Consider the following 26094-nt stretch of genomic DNA (forward strand, 5'->3'; position numbering starts at 1 on the left):
GCAGTAGAGATTTATTTTAAGGGGCAGTTCTTCTATGGCTCTCTGGAGCATTCCAGCTAGAGACCCCACTGCAAGGCACTAGTATAAAGGGAGGCCCTGACCCCCTCCTGACCCCCACCTTCCTTAGGCTGCCCAGAGCAAGGAAGGCAGCCAGTGGTATCACCGAGGTGTGAATGGGCCCAGCTCTACTCCCTGCCAGGCACCCCGACCTCAGCTCTGCAAGCCTGTGGTGCCAACGCAGACCATGTTCACCACAGGGCCTCCCATCCCCGCGATGAACTGTCCAGAATCCCAGCCCCAAGGCCAGGGGTGCCGAGTACATGCTGCCCAGGGGGCCTTCAGACCATACGTCGTGGGGAGAGCCTAAGTGCTAGGTCAGGTGGGCATTCTAGGCAAGTCACCCCACATCTGGAAACCTGGGCAGGAAGGAAGGCCTCCCAGACCCAACTTGGCCGGCCAGCGTATGACGGTCTGGCTGCACCCTGGTTTACCTTCAGGTAATGCGCAGCTCCACGCCCAATGGGGAATCCGAGGGCTTAGAAGGCCACAGCCACCCTGTGGCCTCTTTGTGCCGTGTGGGGAGGACAAAATAACTCCTGGAAGCCTAGACCCTTCCGCACAGCCTCATTCTTGGCCTCTCTTTCCTGAATTAAGAATTTCAGAGCACGGGAGGAACTTCTGGTTGAGATCTGAGGTAGAAATAGGGGCAAAAAGATCTGGGGGGAAAGCCCAATGTCTAAGGAGGGCTAAGAAGGTGGCAACAGGAGGCTACTTTATCTACATGTCAGCCCCCGAAGCTTGCTTTGCACATCCTACTTGCCCCCTCCCCGCCCAGTGTGTACAGGAGTTGGAGTGCACGCCCAGGGCCACCGTCCCCCCAGGCTGCCGGCCTTCCGCCCTACCCAAGGGGCATCCCCAACCCCGGGTGCCATTCCAGGCCTGAGCAGCCCCACCTCCCCACCCCCACCCAGTTACCTTTTAAGGTGGGGCTGCCTCACAAGGGCACCTAAGGCAAAGTCTAAGGTCCTGGGGTCCCTGGCCCTGGTGCCCATGCAGCCTCCACCCACCTGTCCATCCCCGAGTCCTCCCCCCAGAAAACAAACAAACAAACAAACAAACAAAAACGGGAGTCCAGGCCAGGGAGGGGCCTCCACATTTTATTAGGAAGAGGGCAGAAGCAGAGGCTGGAAGCAGAGCAGCCGAGTTCTTAAGGACAGATAAATTAACCGCAGTGCGGGGATGGGGGTGGGTGGGGACTGGTCCAGGCGCTTTAATATAAAAAAACAACAAAAAGACAGACAGACGGACCCCAAAGACGCGGGGGGGGGGGGGGGAGGGCAGCACCATCCAGACGGCGGGGGGCCAGGGCAGACAGGGAGAGAAGGCAGCGCGGCCCTTCGCCCCCGACTCCAGCGCCCGGGCGGGGCGGGCGGAGCTGGCACAGCTGGCACAGCTGGAGGGCGGAGCCCAGCACCTCGGACGGCCCAGCCGGGCGGTCTCTGCCCAGCCTCAGCCCTGACTCCCGCAGGACGACAGCGAGTCGTAGAGGGAGTCGCTCAGAGACTCGGAGGTCTCCAGGCCCGGGGGACCCCCGCTGGCCCCTCGCCCGTCCTCGCCCACGTCCGACGTGCTGGGCGTGCGGCTGCCCCCGAAGGCGGGGCCCTGGGGCGGCGGGGCCGGGCGGCTGGTGGGCTCCAGGCTCCGCTTGCGATCGACGGGCAGGGCCTGGGGGGGGAGGGAGGAGGGGGGAGCTCAGGAGGCCGCAGGGCCTGGGGGGGAGGGGGGAGCTCAGGAGGCCGCAGGGCCTGGGGGGGAGGGGGGAGCTCAGGAGGCCACAGGGCGGGGAGGGGGGGACGGGGGGCTCAGGAGGCCACAGGGCGGGGAGGGGGGGACGGGGGGGGCTCAGGAGGCCACAGGGCGGGGAGGGGGGCGAGGGGGGCCTCAGGAGGCCACAGGGCCTGGGGTGGGGAGGGGGGAGCTTGGGAGGACGCAGGGCCTGGGGGGGGAGGGAGGAGGGGGGAGCTCAGGAGGCCGCAGGGCCTGGGGGGGAAGGTGGGGGTGGAGGGGGTGAGGGTTGAGGGGGAGCCCCAGTCGTCCCTCCTGCCCTCTGGGCCCGCCCCGCCCCAGGCGGTGGCCGCGCTCACCATGGGGGTCCTGGGCAGCCCCTCCAGTTGTCGCGCCGGGCAGAGGAAAGGGTCGGCGGAGCTGCCGGCTGCCCTGGCGTTGGGGAAGGTCCAGTTCTTAGCCAGCTGGACGGGGGCGGGAGGGCCCGGGTCTTCACAGGGATCTGCGTGGGGACAAGGGAAGGCGGGAGGTGGCGCGTGGGGCTCCCGGGCCGCCCGCCCCCCTGCGCGGACACTCACCGTCGGGGCAGGCCTGATGGCCCCGGTGGCCCGGGGGCGCGGCGAGCAGCGCGGGGAAGGCCGGCAAGCTGGGGTGCCGCCCGCCCACCAGCAGCTCCTCCAGGCCCGGCACCTCGCGCTCCAGCGTGTGGGCGCGCCGGGGGACTTTGGTAAGGGGCGGGGGCCGAGCTGGGGGCACTCCCGGGCCGGGGTCCAGCCGCGGGGGCTTGGTCTTGGGAAGATTCTTGCTGGGGGTCCCATTGCTGCCGTGGTCTGGGGGCGGAAAGGTCCCAATGCCACTGTCCAGGGTGCGAGTCAAGGAGCCACAGGCTGGGGGAGGGGACGGTAAGTCAAGGACGCGAAGCTGCAGGTTCAGCCCCTCTGCCTCCCTCCGGCTTCCTGCCCCAGCCCAGGCTCCCGGGCGTGGCCCCGCCTGGCCCAGCAGGCTGTCATCCCCCACCACTCCTCCCCCAACTCCCCCAGACTTGGGCCAGGTGCCCAAGGGCCGGGAGGGATTTAGTTCTGTGCAGCCCCGGTGCCCACCTGGTGCTTGGCACCAAGAGGCACTCAGGGCCTGGTACCTGCTTCGGTGATGGGAACAGGGTAAAGTGGGCAGGGGGCAAGGGGCAGGTCCCATCCTGGGTCCCTGACCCTGCTGACCTGTGAAGTGTGAGGTGGGCACTGGCTCAGCCAGGCTGTCCTCTGAGGGCATCTCTTCCCGCCTTCCTGGCTCGCTGTTGGGCTGCGTGGGGGTACAGGAGACCTCAGAACCCATTCCTCACGCCCCCACCCGTACCCCTCCCCAAGCTCTGCCATGAGGACACTATGGGTCTGAGAGCCTGCAGCCCACCGGGCCCCAGAGACCGTGGTGCACCTGGCAGCTTCCACGACCCAGGGCAGGGGAACCCTCCAGGGGTGCAAGACCTGGCCGGGCCCCAGAGCTGGGCCCAATACCTAGCAGCCAAGAACCTACCTTTCCAGGAGGTTTTCCACAGCCCTGAAGAGGCCCCACCAGGCCGTTTCGAGGCCCACAGGCTGGCCAGGGGTTCTTGGGGTCAGAGGACACTGGCTGGAAATCGCCATACTCGGGTTTGGGCTCCCGCCAGTTCTTGGGCGGCAGCTCCTTGCCATCCACCCTACAGGCAGCAGTGCACACGAAGGTGAGGGGAGGCCTGGGTCCACCCAGACTTTCTGACCTCACTCCCTCCAATGCTGCTGGGCCTAGTACAATACCCACTGCCCCCCAGGATAGGGGACCTATCCCTGGTGGCTGCCCCCCATCAAGTCCTCCTGATGCTGGGAAAAGGCAGAGACCTAGGGAAAACCTCAGAGAAATGGCAGGGGAGATGGGACAAGTTCCCCAAAGCTACACAGGGTCAAGCCTAGAGACTTCTCGACGCCATCTGCTAGCAGACGGCAGATGCATCACCTCCTGGTCCACACGTGACACACCCCTGCCTGCCCCAGCTGAACTCAAGCGCCCTTGCTGTCCAAGCCACACCCCACCCTGGTGCCCAACCCCTAGGGACATTGTGCTTCATCTGGCTCAGACGGAGCAACCCCAAGATGGGATCGCCCCTTCTCTGAACCCCATTTCCACTGCTGAGTCTGTGGCAGGCAGCAATGGGCACCTCCTTGCTCTATAGGATAGGAAATCCCAGAGTAAGACCTTTATCAGCCCACGGTTATGAACTAGTGGTCCCTGAACTACGGCCTCATCTGATGCTAGAGACAATTTAGGAAAATGTGGCCTGTTAATTCTCCTTAAATGAGAAACTGGGTGTCAGCACATGCAATGTCAGACGGCCAGAGAGGAGGCGAGCTGGGGCCCAGACCCCCGGCTTCCGATTCCAAGCCCCATCTTTCCTCGGGGCCCGGCCACGAAGCTCCAGATGCTTTGGTGGCACTTTTCTTGACCTCCTAGCCTCTTGGCTCTCAGGATAAGCAGGGCCAGCCCCAGGTGTGCCCATGGAGGGAAAGGGCCCCCCCACTCCTGAGCACCCGCTGACCTGGCTGGCTGACTGGTCCCAGGCCCTCACCTGTTGAGCAGCTGCTGCATGAAGGTGTCCGCGCCCTGGTACATGCCAGCCAGCTGGCCCTGCACCTGCCCCAGCCCTGCACTTGGCCCCGGTGCCGGTCCTCCGGGCCGTGGCCGGGCCCGGCTGCTCAGATAGGCCTTCTCCTCCTCCAGTGCCCGGCGGAGGTCTTCTGCTTTGGCCATCAACTTGGAGATGTTGAGGCTCTCAGCCTCCAGCTTCCGGGCTTCCATCTTGACCTCCTTCCGGAGTGGGGAGCCCCCGCTGGCCCCTTCCTTGCTCTTGGTGGTCTCTGTGCGGCGGTTGAGCGCGGGCAGCTTGCTCTTCTTAAGGCCGAACCAGCTGGCAATGCTGCTGGTGTTGCGGTGCTTGACCTCGGTGCCTGGCGCCCGTTCCTGGCCCTGCAGCCGCAGCACGTTCTCCTCGATGCCCTTCATCACCTTCTCCTCGATGGCTGAGTGTGGGGCCCGCCCCTCGGGGCCTTGGCTTGGGTCGGCAGGGCCAGGTGCGGGGGATGGAGGCTGGGCCCCAGGGCCGCCACAGTCTGCCCACGGGGGGCCCTTCCCCTTGTCAGGCTTCGGGGGCTCCTTAGTGGTCGGTGGGGCCACAGGCCGGGGCACCACCTTGGTGGGTGACTTGGACGGTAGCTTCGTAGGGCTGCCATGGGGGCTCTTATTGGGCTTGCCGAGGCTGGGGGCTGAGGTTGGCACTTTGGCAGGGGTGCGGGGTACCTGGGGGCACAGGGCCCCTGCCAGCCGGCTCTTGGCCAGCTCCACTTTGGTGAGGCAGCTCCTCGGGGAGACAGGCTCCAGGTCCACCCGGGCCCCCATGGAGTGAGAGGAGTAGACCCGGGCCCCGGGGTCCCCCAGGAGCCCAGGTTCTTGCTGCTTCAGGCTGCTTGTGCCTAAGGCCACTGCCCCCCGTGGGGTCCCCTTGGCTTCTGGCCCTTCGGGAGGCCTGGGGGCGGGGGGTGCCACTTCTCCAGTGCTCTCCCCTGACCTCCCTGCTCCCCGGGCCTTCTCGGTGCCAGGCCTGGCTGGCACTCCATTTTTCTCTGGCCCCTCGGGGCCGGTCTTCAGTTTCCCCAGGGCTGCCAGTCTGTCCCGCAGAGGGGTAGAGCCAGGATCCCCAGGTCGCCGCCCTGCCCCCTGGCTGGGCTTCTTGGATGAGCTGCTGGGGGTCCTGCGGCCAGGATGGGGAGACTCCGGGCCTGCTTTGTCCAAACTCTTCTCCTGGGCACTCACATAGGAGCAGGATTCCGGGAGGCAGGGGCTGGGGGGAGCTCCGGGACTTCTGAGGACCTCAGGGGCCCGTGGCACCTCCAGAGTTAATTGTGGGTAGGTGGGTACCTGCAGTGGGGATGGAGGTGGCTCTGGGGAAGGCCCCCTATAGGTGCTCCGGGAAAGGTCCAGGATGTTCTCGTAGCAGGGAGATACCACGGGTCCCGGGGACAGCGTGGCGGACAAGGCTGGCTGGGGAGGTCTGAGTTGCGCGGAGTCCAGGGCTGTGGAGCAGGGCGAGGGGCTGGTGGGTAGGCCCTGAGCTCCGTCCGGGGACAGCTCTCCTCCACCCAGACCCCTGCGAGCCAGCAGTGGGGACGGGCTGCCATCAGAACCACTGTTTCGACAGGGAATTCGGGAGTTCCGGGGAAGCTGGGGGCTGAGCTGGGGGCCTCCTGGGCTGGGGACCTTCTCCGAAGCTGGAGGCAGCTTTAGAAACTTGAGACCTCTGGCTGGAGAGGGCAGAAGGGGTCCCTGGCCTTCCCCAGGAGAAGGGGGGCCAATTTGGAGCTTGCTTTTCACCTGAGATGAGGAGTAGGGGTGGCCAGGCCGCGAGCCCAGGGGGGCATCACCTGCACCCACGAACATGCTGAGGAAGGGGAGGGGCCCCTGGCCCTCTGAGGTAGCACCAAAGCCCGGCCTCTGGGCCTCTGGGATACCCCCGCCCCAAGCTGACTTGGGGAGGCCTTTGGACTTGGACAGCTGCGGGGGCCCCTGGTCTGGGGAAGATGGCTGCCCGGGACCGGCCTGGTCCCCGCTGAGTGGGCCTGCTGCAGCCCCAGCCAAGAAGGCCTGTAAGTAAGACTCTGTGTCCTCAAGGAGCTGGCCCAGGTTCAACTGTTTGCGGGCCAGGGCCCCAAGCAGGGTGTCAGGGCTGGGTGCCTCGTTGGGGTCACCTGCCTCATCGGAGGAGGAGGAGGAGCTGCTGCCTGGGGCACAGGGTGGCCCAGAGCCAGTGCCTTGGGTCTGGGAGGAGCCCCTACTAGGGCCCCAGGGCCGCCCAGCACCCTCTTCCTCCCCTGGGCCCCCCAAGAGGCGTTCCCAGTGTAGCAGGCCTCCCAGGCCCCCAGGGCCTAGTAGTAGGTAGGGGGCCCAGGATGACTGTTCCGGCTGAGGTGGGCCACACAGCTCGCCGTTGATGGGCTCTGGGGAGCCGGGCCCCTCGCCTGGAGGCCGCCAGGGGGTGGCAGGCGAGCAAAGAAGCAAGGGGTCGGTCTCTTCCAGGGCTCTTAGCACCTCCAGGATCTGGGCCTTCTTTCGAAGGAATGGGGATAGGGCATCCAGTGCTGGGGGTGGGGCGGCCGGGGGTCCTGGGCCTCCTGGCCGCAGCTGCTGCTCCCAACACACCTTGGGGGAGAAACGACATGAGGGGGAGCCCACGTGCAGGCCTAGGACCTGAGCTGGGCCAAACCGAGTGTGTCAGAACACAGCTGGCCTGCTTTTGTCTGAGTCCCCAAAAGGAATTAACAGCCTCTCGGATACGACAGCTCAGCTTCCAAGTCACCGAGCCCTGGTTCCCCCACTCTTCCTCCTGGTGGGCCTGGGGTTGGGCGGGCGCCCCACCTCCCTTCCTGGTTATCCCAACACCCCCCACCACCACTTCCCACTACTCTTTGGGTCAGCAGGGCCAACACCACTGACGTGGTATCTATGTTTGCCCCGGGGAGGGAGGCCTGTCCGTTTTCTAGGCTCCAGAAAGAACACAGAGACTCAAGAAGGGTACGTGATGCGGCCAAGAGCTAAGTCAGTTGCTGCCAGCAAGCCCAGGCCTTCTCGGGTCAGACAGCTGTCCTGCTGCCCTACTCCCCACGGTGGAGGGAACTGGGACCACTCTCCCTGTTTCTGCCCTGCTCCTCCTGGGGCCAGCTCCTCTAGCACGGTGGTTAGCGACATGGGCTCTGCAGCCAGACTGCGCAGGTTCCAGTCCTAGGTCTACTGCTCAGTTAGCTTGGTGGACTTCGGCAAGTTATTTAACCTCTAAGCTTCACGGCATCACCTACAAAAAGGGATGGCTAATCATGCTTAACCTCACAAAATAAATGAAATCAGGGAAGCAAAAGAATAAACAGATACTAGTTCTAGACTTGAAGAAGTAAGTATATAGACAATTGGAAGTAGACGCCAAAAATTATTTTAAAAAAATATATAAACGAGATCCAGGGGTTCAGCACAGTGTCTGGCACGGAGTGAGAGCTCAGGAAATGTTAAGGACGCATCTTACTAACGCTCACTCACCCTGCTTGCAAGGCTAGCTAGTGACTGGCAGGGGGACTCTGTTTCTCTGGGTGTGAGGCTGCCAGCTGAGGGCTCACGCCCAGCCCGGAGAAGGATCTGCCCCTCCCCTGGGACTCCTTAGGATATAGCAACGGGGTACGGACTCAAGACTCCGTAGCCAGAGAAGCCACGGGCCACTGTGCCCGGCCGTCCTACCTCTCTCTGCCCAGCACAGTGCCCCAGAGGCAGCGAAGTGGTCGGTCCCTCGGCAGAGCTCAGGGACGGAGAGGCTGGTGGCTCGGACGGAGGCTGGAGTGGCGTAAGTGGGATCTGCAGGCGAGAGGCAGAGTTAGCATAGGGGCCGTCTGTCCCAGGTCTCTACCCCCTCCCGATGGGAAGGGCCGTCTTCCAAGTCTGCTCCTTCAGGGACGTGTCTTGGCCTACAGTGCAGCCTTCACCACACTGTCCCCCCACTAGGTCAGAGGAGGAGCCTTGGGAGAGGGCGCATAGGAAGGATGAAGAAGTGTGAGCCCGGGGGCAGGGAGATGGGACCGATCTGGGGCTTTAGAGAAAGAAGACTGCGCCTGGGGCGCCGAGGGCAGCGGCAAGCCTAATTTGGGTGCCCCTGGCAGCTCTAGGACCACTTTTCTTCCCGATTACGGAGAGGCCCTGCCTCGAATGGCCCCTTCCTGTTCTCACTGCCTGTGACCCCAGCATCACAGGGATGGCTGAGACTAATGGAAAGACATTTGTTACCGGGTCCAAAAAAAGAGATGGCAGGAATTATCATCTCGGTCCCCCCCAGCTGGTCTCTGAGGATGACAAAGGTACTGCTGTTTAACCTCAGGTCAACTTCGCTCTCAGTCCCTGAGAATGTCCTTTCCATCTCCGAGGCATCTCGACTAGCCATGAGTCAGCTTTACACTCCTGCCTCTGTGGATTCCTCTCTGGCTGGCCAGCGGCGGCCCCGATCCTCACTCCTCCTCCGGCCTGGATGCTGCTCAGCATTCGTCTCCCTGACCTCGTTTGGTGGCTTCACAAACGTCTTATCTAACAAAGCAGCTGAAAGTATTCTTTTTTTCTTTTTCATCTAAAGCGTCTTTGTGCTCAGAGCCTCCTATCCCTGCCCACTGCCTAAGGAGACAAGTCTGGACTCCTCTGCCGGCAGTCTGGGCCCGGCCTGCTGGTCCTTCCCCAACGCCACCTCTGGTGCTCACTCACTGCTCCTTCACACAGCCTTTGTGCCGGCCCAGCTGAGTGGCTTGCTTCTGCAGAGGCTTCCCTGTAGTTCCTTCCGCAGGGCATCCCTTCTCCCCACCTTCAACTCTACTTCTTATTTATTTATTTTTTTAAGATTTTATTTATTTGTTCATGAGAGACACACACAGAGAGAGGCAGAGACATAGGAAGGGGAAGAAGCAGGCTCCCTGTGGGATCCCAGGACCTGGGATCATGACCTGAGCCAAAGGCAGATGCTCAACCACTGAGCCACCCAGGTGCCCCTCAACTCTCCTTTTTAAATCTCCCATCCAGCGAGGGCCAGGTCACCTCCTTAAGGCCACTCCGCTGGCCTCTCTGCACTCCTGGACAGCGCTGTCACTCTGCCCCAACCTCTGGCTGTCTAGGGACCCTCCTGAAGCCCCAAGCAGTCCAGTCCTCAGGGTTTACGTGCTCTGCACAGACCACAGCCCTGTCCAATTCCATACACATGTTGGCAAAGGCGCTGCTCTCAGTAAGAGCTTAATTAGCATTTGCTCAATGGAGCTTTCATCCTAGCAAAGCACAACTTGAATGTAACATTAATAATGATAAACAGCTGCTAATTATTGATTACTACCATGAGCCAAACGCTATATATTGTTTCATTTCATCCTCACGATAACCTGCAACGTAGGTACCTTAATCCTCACTTATAAGAAAAAACCCCTGGGGTTCATAAGGTTAAATAATTTGCCCCAGGTCACACAGCTAAGAATTAGCTAAGTTAGGGACCCAATCCAAGTGCATCTGAGGCCAAGGTTCACGCTCTTTCCATCATGTCATGTTACCTCTGGGGAAGATAATCTATTGCCCCAAACCCCAAAATGTCCCAGATTTCATTTCAGTGATTTAAGGATGATCTACATCTCTGTTATCACTGGTCACCAAGAAAGGTATGGACAGGGTGAGCCTGGCTAGTGCGGTTAGGCCCCTGGGGGTTCCAGGGTGACCTCTGTGGCAGGGACAGGCCTGGGGCGGGAAGAGCCACAAAGTTACTGCCACTGATTCAGACCCAGTTCTGCACTGGCCTTGGGGACAGAGCCTCCAAAAAAGCCATGGGGTGATGAGACACCTCTGCCAGGGGCCAGGCTTCCCAGTGAGCCCTGGGGCATCCTCCTTACAGTCTAGGGGCCAAGAGCTGCCTGGTTGGCATCAGACAGGCACAGAAGGTGCTTCTCTTCTTGGCGAGGCTGGAGGTAGGATAGGGATGTGCTGGCTGACCGCACAACCCAATCTTCACCTCAGGGCCTGGAGCTGGTCCTGGTCCTCCCACCCCCATATCTCACCCCAGCTGCGGAGCTCCTGATAGAGTGACCACATGCGACACGTCTTTTTTGTTGTTGTTGTTTTAAGTAGGATCCACACCCAGTGTGGAGCCCAACACAGGGCTTGAATTCACAACCCTGAGATTAAGACTTGGGCCGAGGTCAAGAGCCGGCTCTTTAACCGACTGAGCCACCCAGGCGCCACCCCAGCCCAAGTGACATCTTAACTGAGTTCAGAATTCACTCCTCCTAGCACTCTGCATTTCCTGGGTGAGGCAGGTGTCAGGGGTAGAATCAAAGACTAGCACCTGAGGACATGGCCTGTGCGTCACCAGGCAGGCAAATGCAACTCTGTGTGTGCACACACACACAGAATGACCCAGGGGGACGTGCCTTTCCTGACCTCTCTGTGACACCCAGCACTGGGCGCCTTACGCCCAGCCCCGCCCCTGCCCCTGGCCAAGAAGCTGCAGTGCAGTGGCCAGAGGGGCCCCTTGGGAGCTTGAAATCACTGCATTTTCAGCCTCCACCCATCGCCCCACACAGGGCAGGAGCAAGCAAGAACCTTCTCTGTCAACAAGAAGGGATGCCATCCAGTGGGGCAAGGAGCACGGGGGAGGAGGGGGAGAGCCGAGCTTGAGAGCACTCCGGGAATCTCCCCCCACCCCATCTAGGCTCACATCTATCAGTTGAGATGAGCCTTTCTCAGATGGCCATAGCACCCAGAGGGGGGATGGAGGGGGACGGCTGCCGCCTGCTTCTTCAGGTATCAGGAGAAAAGGAGGTGACGATGCTGATGGGGCATGAGGAGGGAGGGACAATGGCCTGTGCCCACCTGAGGGAGGGAGCCTGTCGTCAGCTGGAGTTTCTGCTGAAACAGGGCGCTTAGCATCTGGTTCTGTCGCTCCAGGTCAAACACCCTCTTCTTCAGCTTGATGCACTCCTCCCGCAGGTCCTGCCACCCAGGGAGGCGGAGGGAGACAAGGAGAGGATGGCGGGGAGGGGGCGAGCGGTATGAGCACAGTCTCCTTCATCAGAGCAGTGGGCACTAGTGCTGGTTGTGCCCTTCTGCAGCCTCCTTCCAGGGGGAGCTGAGCCTGCCTCTGTTTGTAGCTGTCACATTTTTCTGGGGATGGTAAGTTCTCTAAAGTTTACCCCTGGTGGGAGGTAAATCCTATTCCCTTTGGCATCTTTCCCATCCCTGGAGCCAACCCCCTGCCTCTTAGAAACCACACATCAAAGAAGGGCCCATATAAGGCAGAGGAAGACCTGGGGGTCAGAGTGGCTCATAAGTCAAGGAGTTCCCACAGCACTTGAGTAAATATTTAGATGCCACCTTATGCTCACAACATTAACATTGCTACCAGGGCCATCACAATCTGGAGAAACCAGCTGGGGCCAGGATGAGGGAAGGATTCAAGCCCAAATCAAAGTTACCACAGCTCAGAGACCTGGCCTTACCTAGCCCACCTCTGCCTCCGGGTAGAACAGTATGGACCTGTCCGAGGTGGGGAGAAGGAGCCTTGTTGGAGGGTCCGTAGGCCTTTTCCACCAAGCTCCCTCCTCTAGCCCCTAAGTGAGTAGGCTCAGGGGTCCCCAGGAAGGACATCCCCTGCTGTATTCAGGGCCTCTCCCCAGGGCATCTGGGTTCAGGGGTGAGACTGTCCCCCATGGTTGCTTACCTTCTGGTTTAGCAGTGCCTGCACCACGTGGTTGGCAACCTGGGGACAGAGGGCCCGAGGCAGAGCTATCAGCCCACCAGCCCCTGCCTGGAGCACTGACCACCCGTGCTCCTCCCCACTTCCTCGTAACCCCTACACCAGTCCCCCCAGAGACCCCACAGACCTCATCTAGACAGCGCTCGTAAGTCTCCCGCTGGTTTTCATTGGCCTGGGCAAGTGCCGAGTTCTCTGCCTGCAGGAGGGAGAAAGAGGGCGATAAAGGAGGCTGTGGGATCATTCTTCCACCAGGGTAATTCCTTTTGGGGAATGGGAGGTAGGGCGTCTCCTAGCTACACCCCTAACCCAGCTCTTGGCTCTGGCTGGATTCCCCACGGGGGTAGGGTAGGGTGGGGTGGGGTGGGGTGGGGTGGGTGGTAGCTACAGAGACAGATGGAAGGCATCAGAAAGGCAGAGCGGAGATGGCTGGTTTTCTGTAAACCCCAACCTCAGTCAGGGAGGATGGAGGGCCTGGGGAGACACAGTGGCCAGGATACGCTGGAGGATGCCAGGAGTAATCCTTATTTCCCCGCAGGGAGGGCAGAGGAGGCTGGGGGAGGAGACTATGGCGAAGAGCCTAGTTTGGGGATCCATGTTTGTCCCCCGACTCCTAAGCCCTGGGTCATCTAAACCCTTCTTCCTGTGGCCTCCGTGACCGCGCCTTTCCTAGACCAGCAAGGGCATGAAAGTGGGGGAGAAAAGGGGGGAAGAAGGGAGACCTTTGGGGATTAGGACAGCCCGACCCCTGTGCAAGATTCTTGTCCCAAGTCACCCCCGACCCCTCCACCCGGATCAGAGAGCTCGGAGCAAAGAAAGGGCTTCTCAGAGGAGCTCTGTCAGAGAATGTTCGCTCTGTTCCAGCCCAGCAGAGGTGGGCTGAGAGGAAGGCCCCCCCCCGACGTCAGAAGAGCCCATCCAAGCTCCTGGGGCCTCTGGTGGGTCCCGCCACCCGCACCCCGGGGTGTCCCACCTCTAGCTCCCGGAGGCGGCGCAGGAGCTCCTGGCAGGTGCCCGGCTCCGTGGCGCCTGTCACCACCCTCTCCCGGCCTTGGCTTTGCGGGACTCCCGGCGGGCTGGTCCATGGCCTCTGACATCAGGCCCTGGGAACAAGCGAGAGAAGCCCTGGCAGGCTGCTCCAGGGCGGGGGGGGGAGGTGAGCGGAGGAGGAGGACAGACAGGACACTTGTCAGTGTTCCTGAAGTCCAGTGTGACCGACGTGCCATGGATACTGTAACAATCCAGGGCCTGACTCAGGCTCTTCTGGTCACAGGACAGACCCACAGACACACTCTTCCCATTTGAAGAACGGAGGCTATTGTTTCATAAATCTCAGCAACCGCGCTCACCCTAGTGCAGGTGACACAGATGCTGGCCAGGTGTGGGGATAGGCTGCCCCCCAGCTCCCTGCTCCCCTGAGACCCGGGGGCCCGGTCTCTTTGTGCATCCCGTTCCCTCTGCAGAGGTCCCCTGACACCTCCCTGCCTGCCACTTGGCCGCTCCTTCCTATGCATTCTTTGGGGTTCCCAGTCCCGGTGGCATGGCTCTGTGCCTGCCTGTCGGGGAGGGTTGACCCCGTGAAGGCAGGGACTCTGTGTTCACGTCCCTGCCCAGACTCCCGCTCCTTGGTGGGGAACCCGGCTTGGAGGAGACCGATTGATGACAAAACCGACTAGTGTGTCATTGCCCGAGAACGACACAGCCAGGGTCGTGGCCTGTACTGTGCGCTGTGATGCCCCCCACGCTGGACCACTGTCACAGCTACTGGCTGTACCCGACCAGGCTTCGGCAGCTATCTGAGGTTCAACTTCTCTGCTAGAGGAAAGCATTCGTTTCCTTCTTTCACACAGATATTGTAGAAATTTCCAGAAGATGGAAAACCCTTCCTAACATAAAAGGGTGGAGGCCCCTAGTTCACCGTGGACTACTTGCCTCTCTGATCCGCTGAAGCCCCCACAAAAGGAGCTTAGAGCTTTCAGGCCAAGGAAGAGAGGAGCCCTCTGAAAGACCCCCCTCATCCTCCGCTCACCCACCCACCCCTCCCCCACCTACCCCTGCCCTCCGGGCCCCCCACCAGCGTGCACAGGCTCAGAGCCCCTCACCTCTCTGCCTCCTCACCCAGGCTGGCGCACTCACTCTAGCAGCCGGAAAGGTCACCTCGCCTGTGGAGAGAGAGGGAGACGATGGCAGCCGTGCTTTCCACAAGCATTCATGTGGCTCCTGCCATGTGCCAGGCCCCGGGCCTTGGGGATGAACAAGCCTGGAGAGAGCCCTGCCTTTATGAAGCTTCCATTCCACTGGGGGAGGCAGATAACACACAGGTGAACCAATGAACAAGCATCAGGTCCCCAGAAGGCACCGAGAGGTGACAAGGAAGCAGAGATCTCAGGGAAGTCCAGATGAAATTCTGGAATGAGGGAGGAGCACTACAGGCGGAGCAAAGAGCCAGTGCAAAGGTCCCTAGATCTCAGCCAGAAATCACCCAGACACCAAAGAGGAATGAGCGGCACCACATGATGCTTTATGGCTCTTCCACAACATATGCTGTCTTCTTCTTCTTCTTCTTTTTTAATATTTATTTATTTGAGAGAGAAAAAAAACAAACTGTGCACACATAGAGGGAGAGGGAGAGGGAGAAGTAGACTCCCAGCCAAGCAGAGTCTGACTTGGGGCTCGATCCCAGGACCCCAGGATCATGACCTGAGCTGAAGGCAGACGCTCCACTGACTGAGCCGCTGTCTTCTTTAATCCTCATAACCACAACGGGAACTAAACGCTATGATCAACAACACCTATATTTGAGACGAGGAAACGGAAGGGCAGGAAATTACGCTTCCAACACGGAGCGTATCCTGTGTGCCAAGCAGTGTGGCGGCACTTTCTCAGGCACTGCTGCACCTGATCCTCCTAACAACCTTATGGGGGGGCACCAGCCAGGATGAGGTGCAGTATCTGGAGGCATATGGCTGGTTCACAACAGCGGACAGGCCTCCATTCCCCCTTCCTACGCGGCCTCTCTGCACACACACGGGTTTACAGAGAACTGTAAGCTCCTTATACTCTGTAAGCTCCTTAGAGTCCCAGGGCCCCTGGAGCTCTGCAAACGGGACAGATCTGGGTTGGAATCCCGACTCTACAAACTGTTTCCTCACCTGTAGAACGTGCATGAGAATACTTGGCCCAAATGGTTGTTGGAGGATGAAATGAGATAATGCGTGTAGAGGGTCTTGCAGGAACTCAGTAAATGGACGTTTCCATGATTACAACCCCAAAGAGGCACAATGCGAAGTCCCGCCTGTTCCCTACTGCTGTCGTCTGCTCACCTATAAGGGACCCCGCATCCCGGGCTCCTCACTGTGGGGTCTGGGCAGTGGGGGCACCCCCGGACCTGACAGGGCCGCTCTACCCACCTTGTGCTGGGGTGGGGGGGAGCTCCTCCTCCCAACCCCTCCCCACCAGCTGCCAGCCCAGCCTTCACCCCAGAGGGAGAAAGAGGCAACTACAAGGGCAGAGAAACTTCTTTCCCAGTGTACGTGCCCTTGTGTGTATGACAGCGGGAAGGGGGGTTCTGAAAAGTGCGGGAAAAGGAAAAACTTGTAATACTTTATTTTTAAACACTCCACAACAATCTAAAGTCCTTTGTTATTTTAACAACATTAAAACATGTATTGGGTATAGCTTCATTTGCTCATGACATTATCGTGTTTGATATTTTTAGAAATGGACAGGCTTGGAAAAAAATGAAAAAAATTCAGGACATATCCTCCTTCCCACATACATAAATAGGGGTTAAAACCAAAAAAAGGCCTCGGGTTACCTCTACCACTCGGGTTCCATCCCACCCCAGCATGCCATCTCCTGCTAGTCAGGGGCTCCCCATTATGCACGCCCTCCGCCCGGTTCCCTGGCTCTCCCCTCAATCCCCTCGCCATCTCTCCCCCGTGGACACCTCCAGGGAATAGCGGGGGGTGGGGAGGTGGGGGCCACACAGTAGGGAGGGTGAGGAGAGCAGTGGGGTGCACCCGGCAGTGTCCAGGGGCCAGAAAGGGAGAATGATAAAGCTGGGGAAGGCCCAAGTCTTTGTGTCCTCAACCACCACAGCAAAAAGCAAACTGAGCGTGAAGATGGTTTAGGAGGCGATCTTTTCCTAAAGAAAAAAAAGCAAAAATGAAAATGCACCCAGGAGGCCAGGTCGTGGGGACTGGCTGCGGGTTATGTAGGGGCTTTCTGTGTGCGGAGGGGGGTGGGGACCCCCCTGGGCCCTGAGAGCCCGCTGCTGAGCTGAGCTCCTGGTCCCGGCGGGGGACCCTCCGAGCCACAGGCCGCCCCAAGGCAACGGCTCTGTCGCGGGGGCCAGGGTCTGTGTCCCCGGCTGCGCTCCGGGAGTGAAGGCAGACTGTGACTCAACCTCACTGTGGGGACAGGGTTTCTGCCCTGGGTCGGCGGCCGGGCCAGCTCGGGCGGCGGCCTTCTCTCCGACGGGCAGGGCCAGGGCCGGCTCGGGCAGTGCAGGAGCTCCGCGGGCAAGAGCACCTCCTACACCCCCTCCCCGGTCTGCGCTTTCCGCCTAGATCTCGGGGACCGGCAGCCCGACTGCCCCCCAGGGGCCTCCTCGGGGGTCGCGGGGCTCCCCTCTGGCCGGGGCTGCACCCCCGCCGCCCCCCGCCCCCGGCCCCTACTCACAGCCTCCGAGCTCGGCCCCGCCCGGGCCACCCCCGGCCCGGGTCCTCGGGGTGGCCCCGGCTCCCGGCCTTCCCGCCGCGGCCCCCCACGCCGCGCCGATGCCACGCGGGGGACGCCACGCGGGTCGGGGCGCGCCCCCGCCCCCTGCAACCGAGGCTTCTCCCGCCAGAAGTGCCGCCGGGCAGCCCCGCCCCCCACAAAGGCCTGATTCAGAGGGAGGTGACCTCAGTGCCGAGGGGCGGGCGGGGGAGGGGACGGAGGGGACCCGAGCCTCCCGGGCCTCCCGGGCCCTCCCTCGGCCTGACCCGGGAGGGGGAGCAGCTGCTGGGGGGCTCGGGGAACCCGGGGACACCATGCACGGGCCCCGTCCAGGCCCTTCCGTCGGCCGGAGCAAAGGAGCAAAGGAGCAAAGGAGCAAAGGAGCAAAGGAGCAAAGGAGCAAGGCCCTGGCGCCTGGCCAGCCGGGGCGCAGGCAAGACACCGACCCCAGCCCCAAGCCCCGGCCTGGGAGTCAGGACTGAGGGGTGGCAGCAAGCCCGGCTCCCAGGCGCCCCCATCCGGCCCTGAGGAGCCCCTCACTCACCAGCTGTTCCCCCCAGAGTCCTCTAGGGAAAGAGGCCAGGGACCAGGAGGGGGAGGGGGTGGGCAGCTGTGGGAAGGCAGAGATGGGGAAGCTCACTTTAATAAGAGAATCATCCGTAACAACAACCGGTTCCCCCCTGCTCCCCCCCCATCCCCCAGCTGCTTTCTGGAATCCCCGTCACACCCAAGAGTCCACTTGTAAACAGCAACTTCTGCACCCCACAGCCAACACTCCTGCCAGACAGTATCAGTCCTGGGCTGTTGGGAGTGAGGGGATAAAGGGACTGAGGCCCCAGGGCATTCCTGGCCTCAAAGTAGCCACCTTAATCCCAGCCCAAAGCATCTTTTAGCCCTAAGAATTCCAACCAGCCCCCCCACAACCCCACCCCCCGCGGGGAAAGAGGACAGACAAGAATTTCCTTCCCTCCTCCAGACAACTGGCCCCAAGACACAATAGGCCTACAGAGAGGCATGTGTCCATGGGGAAGGGGCCCCCAGCATCCCCTTCCAACTTCCTCTTCGAGAGCACTGCAAGAACCTCCAGCCCTTGGTGCAGCATCAGCCCCCTGCCCCTGCCCTTCCGAGGCAGGCAGGAGGAAGGGCAGTCACGCTGAGCCCCAAAGTCTTACAGACTTCGACACCCCTTACCTCCCCTCTCCCGCCTCCTTCATGCCCCTTGTCCAGGCATAACCCAACAACAACAACAACAACAAAGCAGCTGCTGGAAGTGGGGAGCTGAAGGGGCTCAGACACAGACACAATGGGTTTACTTATAGGGCCACATGGCCAGGGGTTCCACTCCCCAAAGCCTAGCTGGGCCCATTCTCGCCAAAAGGCAGATTTAGAGTCTAGTCCCAACACTACAATTTATGTGCTGTGAGGCTTTAGGGAAATCACTCAATCTCTCAGGGACAAGTTGCTTTATGCCAAAAGGAGGCTGTTCTACAACAGTGGTTCTCAAAAGATGGTCCAGGGAACCTAATGTTCTTCTAAGGAATTCACAGAGTTGAAACTATTTTCATACTACTACTAAGACATCATTTGCTTTTTTAAGTTTCACTCTCTTAGGAGCATATAGTCGCATTTTCCAGAGACTACATGATCCGTGATATCACAACAGACTGAATATAGAAGCAGATATGAGAATCCAGCTGCCTTTTATTAAGTCAGACGTGACATATACAAGAACATATATGCCATTCTTTTCACTGCTTTTTTTCTTTTGGAAAATATATAGTTACTTTTCATAAATATGTTAACATATGCTAACATACATGTGGGTTTATTATTTTAAGTCAATGAAATGTTTAAAACCCTCAGTTCTAAAAAAATAAAATAAAATAAAACCCTCAGTTCTAATTTATAGGACAGTAAGTGGTCAATAGGTAGAACCTATAGAAACCAAAGCTCTTTTGGGGTACTCAACTTTTAAGAGGTAGGAGAGGTCCTCAGGCCAAAATAGTTTGAGAATCACTTTTCTAGACCAGCGTTGTCCCCTGGGGGGACAGAAAGTTCTTTCTGTGATGATGAAATGTTTATTCTGTGCTCTCCAATATGGTAGCCACCAGCTACATGTAGCTCTCGAGCCCATGAAACGTAGCTAGTTCACCTGAGGAAATGAATTTTAAATTTATGTAACCACACGCAGCCAGGGCCTACAAGTAACCACATGCAGCCAGGGCCTACTGCACTGGACGATCCCTGGGATTCCTTGACTTGGGCTTTCAAGGTCAATGCTCTTTTCCAGAGTCTAGAGGTTGGGGATAGGGCAGGACTTGTGTCCTCAGCTTTTGCTCACACTGTTCCTTATTCTCTCCTCACCAAAGGGAAGCCATCCCAGCCAGCTCATCAGTTCTCCTGACACTCCCACCAAGGTTTAGTGAGAGTTGCACTCTTATCTTCTAAGGCTACTTCACACCCACTCCACTCTCCTCAATTGTCTGCCCTCATTTCCCCAGAGGATTAAAGCCAGCAAAGGGAAAACCCTTCAAATCTCCTATTACTGTCAGTCCTCCCAGCCCCATCGAACACTTGTACCTCCCCACCTCCTCCCATCACAGCAAAGGGGCTGCCATCTTCTAAGGCAAGGCCAGTCCTTCCTGCCCCAGCCCACTCCCACTCAGGCCTTCGCTATTTACCTCCTGAAGGGACCTTTCCCACCTGCCCATTTTATTTTTTTTTAAAGATTTTATTTATTTATTCATGAGAGACACAAAGAGGCAGAGACACAGGCAGAGGGAGAAGCAGGCTCCATGCAGGGAGCCAGATGCGGGACTCGATCCCAGGACCCCGGGGATCAGGACCTGAGCCAAAGGCAGACACTCATCTGCTGAGCCACCTGGGTGCCCCTCCCATCCGACTTTAAAACTTCTCAGGTGTCTTTCTTCTAAAAAATAATTTTCCCCTGACATTTCCCTAGATAGTCCCCCTCCTGCCCTCCCACAGCCAAACTTCTCAAACACACACACACACACACACACACACACACACACACACACACCCTACAAACAACAACAAAACCCATCCTCACGTCTCACTCCTTCCTCAACCTGATCCAACATCAGCAGTAACGGCTACCATGCTAAATACAAACAAGATTTTTCCATCCCCGTTGCCTTCTCAGGCACAAGTGCCTCTGGTGACCACTTCCTCCTGGACTTTTTTAAGCTTCTAGACATAGTTCACATCCCACATGACTCACCCATTTAAAGTATGCAGTTCGGTGGTTCGTAGTGCAGGCACAGATCTATGCCATTGTGGCAATCTTAGAACATTTTCATTACCCTTTAATTAGCACCTCCCCCCCCAGGGGACCTATTTTCTGCCTATAGATTTCCCTACTCTTAACATTTCATGTGCATGGACTCGTGTACTAGGTGGTCTCCAAGACTGGCTTCCTTCCCTTGCGCCACGTTTGCAAGGTTCATCCATGCTCAAGCGTGGATCAGTACTACGTTCCTTTTTATGGCCAAATAATATGCCATTGTATGGAAGCCACCCGCTGTTTATCTAGTCATCTGTTGATGGACATCTGGGCTGTCTCCACTTTTTGGCTCTCGTGAATAACACTGCTGTGAGCATCCGTGTGCAGGTGTTTGTATGGATGTAGGTGCTCACTCCTCTTGGGTGCACACCTAGGAGTGGACTAGCTGGATCACATGGTGACTTCAGGTGTACATTTTGGATAAACTGCCAAACTGTCTTCCAAAGTGAACGCACCGTTTTACAGTCCCGCCAGCAGTGTGTGAAGGTTTCCCTTTCTCCATGTCCTCACCACTGGTTATTGTCTGATTTTTGGATTCTAGTCACCCTAGTAAGTGTGAAGTGATCCCTCATTATGATTTTGATTTATATTTCCCTAATTAAGGATGCTGAATGTTTTTTCATGTGCTTATTGGCCATTTATGTATCTTCCCTGGAGAAATGTCTATTTGGATCTTTTGCTCTTTTTAATCAGATTCTGTGGGGGTTTTTAAATTGAGCTGTAAGGGTTTTATTTTATTTTTTAAAGATTTTATTTATTTATTTGACAGAGAGAGAGCACAAGCAGGGGGAACAGCAGAGGGAGAGGGAGAAGCAGGCTCCCCACTGAGCAGGGAGCCTGATGCGGGGCTCGATCCCAGGACTACAAGATCATGATCCGAGCCAAAGGCAGACACTCAACCGACTGAGCCACCCAGGTACCCCAGTAAGGGTTTTAAAAATATATTTTGTGTACAAGTCTCTTATAAGATATATTACTTGCAAGTATTTTCCTATTCTGTAAGTTGTCTTTTCACTTTCTTAATGTCTTTCACTTTCTTTCACCTTCTCCTGGATGACTCTCCCCTGGTCTATGATGCTCCTCTTCTCTCCCCAGCCATCTTGCACCTCTACTTCTAGGTGTGTGTGTGTATTTTAAAACTTTATGTGGTTTTTTATGATTGTTTATATACACACACATACTTAAAAAAAAAACAGATACAGCATGTTCTCACCGTTCTCCACCTTTCTTTAGAAGGACAATTAAAAAAAAAAAATGAAACCACAGACTTTATTTGAATCTTACCAGTTTTTCCACTGATCTTCTATTCCAATATCTAATCCAGGATCCCACATTGTAGTTAATCACCAAATCTCCTTCTTCTCCCATGATTCATGATAGTTCCTCAGTCTTTGTCTTTCATGACTTTGACATTTTGGAAGGGAACTGATTGGATCAGTATTTTGGAGAGTGTTCCCTTATTGGGGTTTGCTCGATGTTTTTTCCAGTTAGACTGAGGTTATGAATTTTTGGAAAGAACACCACAGCGATGATGTGCCCCTCTCAGCGCATTATACCAGGAGGTATAATGCTGAGATGTCTTATGATGGGTGAGGTTAACCTTGACCACCTGGTTAGGTGGTCTCTACCAGTGGGTTTATCCACTGTAAAATTACTAGTTTTCCTTTTGTAATTAGTAACCAGTTGGGGGGCAAAACTTTGTGGCCATGCAAATATCCTGTTTCTGCTTAAATTTTCACCCACTAATTTTAGGATTCATCGGTGGATCTTGCTTACAGCAATTACTGTAGTGTTCTAATGATAATTTTTTATTTCCCTCATTCCTTTTACGTTTATTAATTAAAGTTTTCGGTAAGGAAGAGCTGTCCCTTCACTGCCACCGATTTACTTAATTACATATTTATATTAGCATGAACTCACAGATATTTTATTCTTTGGATTATAATCCAATATTATCATCACTCGTCTCATCGCTTAAATTCCAGCTTTGATCATTGAGAACTCTTTCAGGTTGGCTCTTCTTCTTTCAACATTCCTCCATTTAAAAAAGTTTATTTACTTTTTAACATCTGCTTACTTCCTGGCACCATAAGATGTTCCAGACTCGTATTTTCCCTGCCACCATCACTTTTCCAGGGAGCTCTACAAGAGCAATCATCTTTCTAAAACTGCAAGTCTGATTTGTCTCCCTACTGCCTCAAATCTTCCCATGACCTCTGACTACGCTGAGGACAGACCCAAGCCCCTTAGCACAGCCCTGAAGCCCTGCCCCGGCCCCAGAGCAATTCTCCTGCAAAACTGTCCTGAACTGATGCAGCCCACACTGATCTGTCTTCTTGAAGTGCTTCCTGCAGTATTTCCAACTGAAATGCGTCCAGTTGTCTGGTCCTCCCCTGGAGGAAGAGGGGACTTCCTGTGCTGTTAGAAGGGGAGCTCCCTGCAGAGGAGCCTGCCTGCACTTCTGTACTCCCCTCACCCCAAACTTTCTGCCAGTACATTGCTTCTGCCAGTGAAGCCCTGAACCTGATGATCTCTTTTCATTCCAGACAGAACCAAGACCAGAAAAAAGGGACAGTGGGCACATTAGGTTCTCTTATTTTTTTTTTTTTTAAGATTTTATTTATTTATTCATGAGAGACACAGAGAGAGAGGCAGAGACACAGGCAGAGGGAGAAGCAGGCTCCCTGCAGGGAACCAGACTTGGGACTTGATCCCAGGTCTCCAGGATCAGGCCCTGGGCTGAAGGCTGCGCTAAACCACTGAGCCACCGGGGCTGCCCCTCATCAGGTTCTCTTAAAGAACCCCAACAGGCCCCCACCCACAAGGCTCTGAGGGCCCATATGACAAACCATGCTGAGAGGTGCGCAAGAGACATTTTCAGCTTTGGACCCAACGCTGATATGACCTTATCCAAGCCCTCAATCCCCTCTCAGGCCTTGGGGACTCCCTCTGGCAAATGGGGCTAATCTGTTCATTCTGTAGGTATTTCCAAACAGATCACTCAATAGGAGGCACAATGCTGGGTACTGGAGGACAATTCAGAGATGGATCAGCTCTTCTGTCTTCCTGGGGCTTTCAGTCTAGCAGGGGACATAATTACATGCAGGTAATAGCTGTACTGTGAAGGATGTTCCACGAGGGAAGTCTTTTGGAGAACTTTAAAGATCAGGGGAGAAATATTAAGCTGCAGCTGGAACAGTTTTTCAGAATTTAAGGCATCGGGTGAACTGAGGCTTTAGAGAGCAGTGGGGTTTAGGTACATGGGAACGGCAAGGGGGTCATTCTAGGCAAAAGGCTGGCATAAACAGAAGGAAGCAGAAATCTGGGGGTGTGCACGGAAATGCAATGACTCAGTGCAGCTGGACTGAAGGGCATTTGAAGGTGAGTGTTTCCTGGGCCCCCGGCCCATGGCAGCTACTAACTCCTCTCCTATCTCCCGGACCAATAGCAGAGTCAGCATATTTGCAGCACCCGGGGTGTAACCAGAGACACGTGCTGGGTCCCACAGGAAGAGCTGAGGCACAGAGGCTCCTGGAGGCAGTCGGGGAGGCGACTGCTGAGTTGACTACTGGAACATCAGCTCTCTGCTCTCAGACCCAAGAGGAAGAGGGCCTGGAAGGCCACACAGCCTGTTGGCTCTCAGGCTGTACCTGTAGGCTACACCACTGGGCCCCCAGGTTCCCATCCTGGCCTCTTCCTTCAAAGGGGAACAGGCTTTGGCTGGCCAAGTGCCGTCCACATCCAGGCAGCTTCAGTGTTGACTCAGTGGGTGCCATGTGGCCAGAGTGTGGAGGTGACCTCCTAAGCTGCCAGCTCTGGCAGGAAGCAAGTAGCCTTCTGTGGGAACGCTAAGTAGCTCTGGCTCACCCACAAGCCCTCACTGGACTCTGCTCTTGTGCCCACAAATGGGAGGGAGGCTCCCTGGATTCCGGTCCTGGCTTAGCCATACTGAGTGACGCTGAGTGAAGCCTAGACCCCTTCTGGGACTCAGTTTTCCTACCCGTAAAGTGGGGTGAGCGCTCTCTGACTTCTCTCTTCTGCAGGGCATAGAAGGATGAGATCATTTCTGGACAGGGATTGCAGCTGGGAAGACAGGTCCCCTCGTGTGGGGTAGGGGGTTGAAGGTAAGGCACTGGGCAGGGCTTTTAGGGAGAAGCCCTTGGTTTACATTCTGCCTTCCTCCTACAGGGCCCAAAGGCTTCCCAGGAAGGCGGGGGGGGTGGGGGGGGGGGGGGGGGTGGGGTGGGGGTGAGAGTAGGGAGAAGGAAGGGTCAGCTAAGCCAAGAGCTTTAGCCTTCTTCTAGCCCCAGGGACAGGAAGTGAGGTGCCGTCTAGAGAGGAAGTGAGGAGCAAACACCCCCCAACTTCCCTTCGGCCGACAGGGGAAGGAAGGCTCTAGCTGCAGCAGCCTGCAGGCCCGGAGCTGGGGATAGACGCCGGGCAGTGGGGGTGGGGAGGAGGCACTATCAGCACCATCTGGCAGAGAAGGGGTTTCTTGTTTTGGACACCATAAACCTCAAGTGGCCCAGGACATCCCACAGACAGGCAGAAAGCGGATAAGAGAAGCCACAGAAGTCAAGTTAAAAACCCAGTTTTCCAGATCACATGTACTATATTCACAGTCCTGGCCCCAGACTCCCCCAGCTTCACGCCGGGCCGTGCCACGTGCCTCCCTCACCCCACACACGCGCACGCTCACCCATGCTACGGCGGATCGGGCCTTCTGATTGCTTGCTCTTACAGTCTACGCCCTTCCTTTGTAGCCTTCATCATGGCTGTAATTCTATAGTTGTTGAATTATTTGATTAAGGTAGATTTTTTGGATCATTACTGCACTCCCAGAGTCTAGCACGACACCCAGCACACAGTAACTGTTGGCCGTAGCTCGAGAAGTCCTCAGAGGCTGGGTTAGACCTTGGTGTCTGAATGAAGTTTAGTATATGATGGTGAACAAATCCTGCTCACGGCCTGGGATCAACTGGTGACCCCAAGGTGGGCAGTAACAATCGGAAACCAGAGACGTAACAGAAGGTGGCAGGAGAAAGCCACGCACACCCAGATATGGCCAACAGGTAACAGAGGAAGACCGTATATGCTATCTGCTATCTTTTGGATGAGGGGGAAAAAATAAGAATATATATTTATATTTATATTGTTTCGTGTAAGGACATTCTTGAGGGATATGTAGGAAACTAATAAGTGAGTATTGTGGAGGGAAAATGGGGTGGAGGTGGGAGCACAGTTTCTCAACATATACCTTTTTGTACCATTTTGATTTTTGGGCTCTATTTTTTTAAAGTCTAGTGCAAAACTAAAATATAAAACTTAAAAAAAAATGTTAGAAGGAACAACCACCTGCGCAAGTGATTTCTAAAGCCACTCCCACCTGGGGCTATCTAGTCTCTTCCCATATTAGGAAGTAGGGACTAGGCCCTCGGGACAAGGGAGAGAGAGGTGAGGAGGGCTGGCTAGATCAGTGTGGGGACGCTGTCCAAAGGACGCCAGTCTTCAGTCCTTTCCTTCCCATAAAGCTCCCCTTGGCCTAGGAGAGAGGCCCTTCCACCCCTAGGCTGTGGTATGGGATGGTTACACCAAACTGTTCAGAAGTTGGTCAGGGCCACTTCCTCTTGGGTAAGAGCTGGGCTCATTCTAGACCCCAAAGGGCAGGGGCAGAGGTGGGCAAGGGGAGAGTTTGGGGCAGTGGGAGTAAGTTGGGGTAAATGATACCTGGAAGTTCCTGCAGCTGCTTCAGGCAGGTTCTGGGGGTGTCTCAACAGATCCTCACACAGACGGACCAATTACAGCCCCCACATCAAGCCAGCCGGGGGTGAAATGAATCAGCCCATAGGAACAGTGCCTGCTGAGAACCCCAGGGCCACAACCCAGGAGCTCTGGGGCCCCTCAGCGTCCCAGCTAGGAACCACCTCATCATTCTTCTACCCAGAGGGTCATC

At 57.0% G+C, this 26094-nt stretch overlaps 1 protein-coding gene across 1 annotated transcript in view; it reads right to left on the reverse strand.

Annotated features, from left to right (window-relative positions):
• Window positions 1–1130: 1130 nt before the first annotated feature.
• NCKAP5L (NCK associated protein 5 like) overlaps window positions 1131–26094 on the reverse strand; it is a 30015-nt gene continuing 5051 nt past the window's right edge. The window contains 13 exon segments of the mRNA XM_038577607.1: window positions 1131–1725; window positions 2145–2287; window positions 2364–2672; window positions 3003–3084; window positions 3316–3478; window positions 4382–7005; window positions 8089–8202; window positions 11233–11352; window positions 12080–12118; window positions 12243–12311; window positions 13086–13142; window positions 13144–13245; window positions 14215–14274. Of these exon segments, the coding sequence (XP_038433535.1) occupies window positions 1510–1725; window positions 2145–2287; window positions 2364–2672; window positions 3003–3084; window positions 3316–3478; window positions 4382–7005; window positions 8089–8202; window positions 11233–11352; window positions 12080–12118; window positions 12243–12311; window positions 13086–13142; window positions 13144–13209 (4002 nt within the window). The 5' untranslated portion in view covers window positions 13210–13245; window positions 14215–14274 and the 3' untranslated portion in view covers window positions 1131–1509.

The sequence above is a fragment of the Canis lupus genome, chromosome 27 (assembly GCF_011100685.1).
Source record: "Canis lupus familiaris isolate Mischka breed German Shepherd chromosome 27, alternate assembly UU_Cfam_GSD_1.0, whole genome shotgun sequence".
Lineage (NCBI taxonomy): Eukaryota > Metazoa > Chordata > Mammalia > Carnivora > Canidae > Canis > Canis lupus.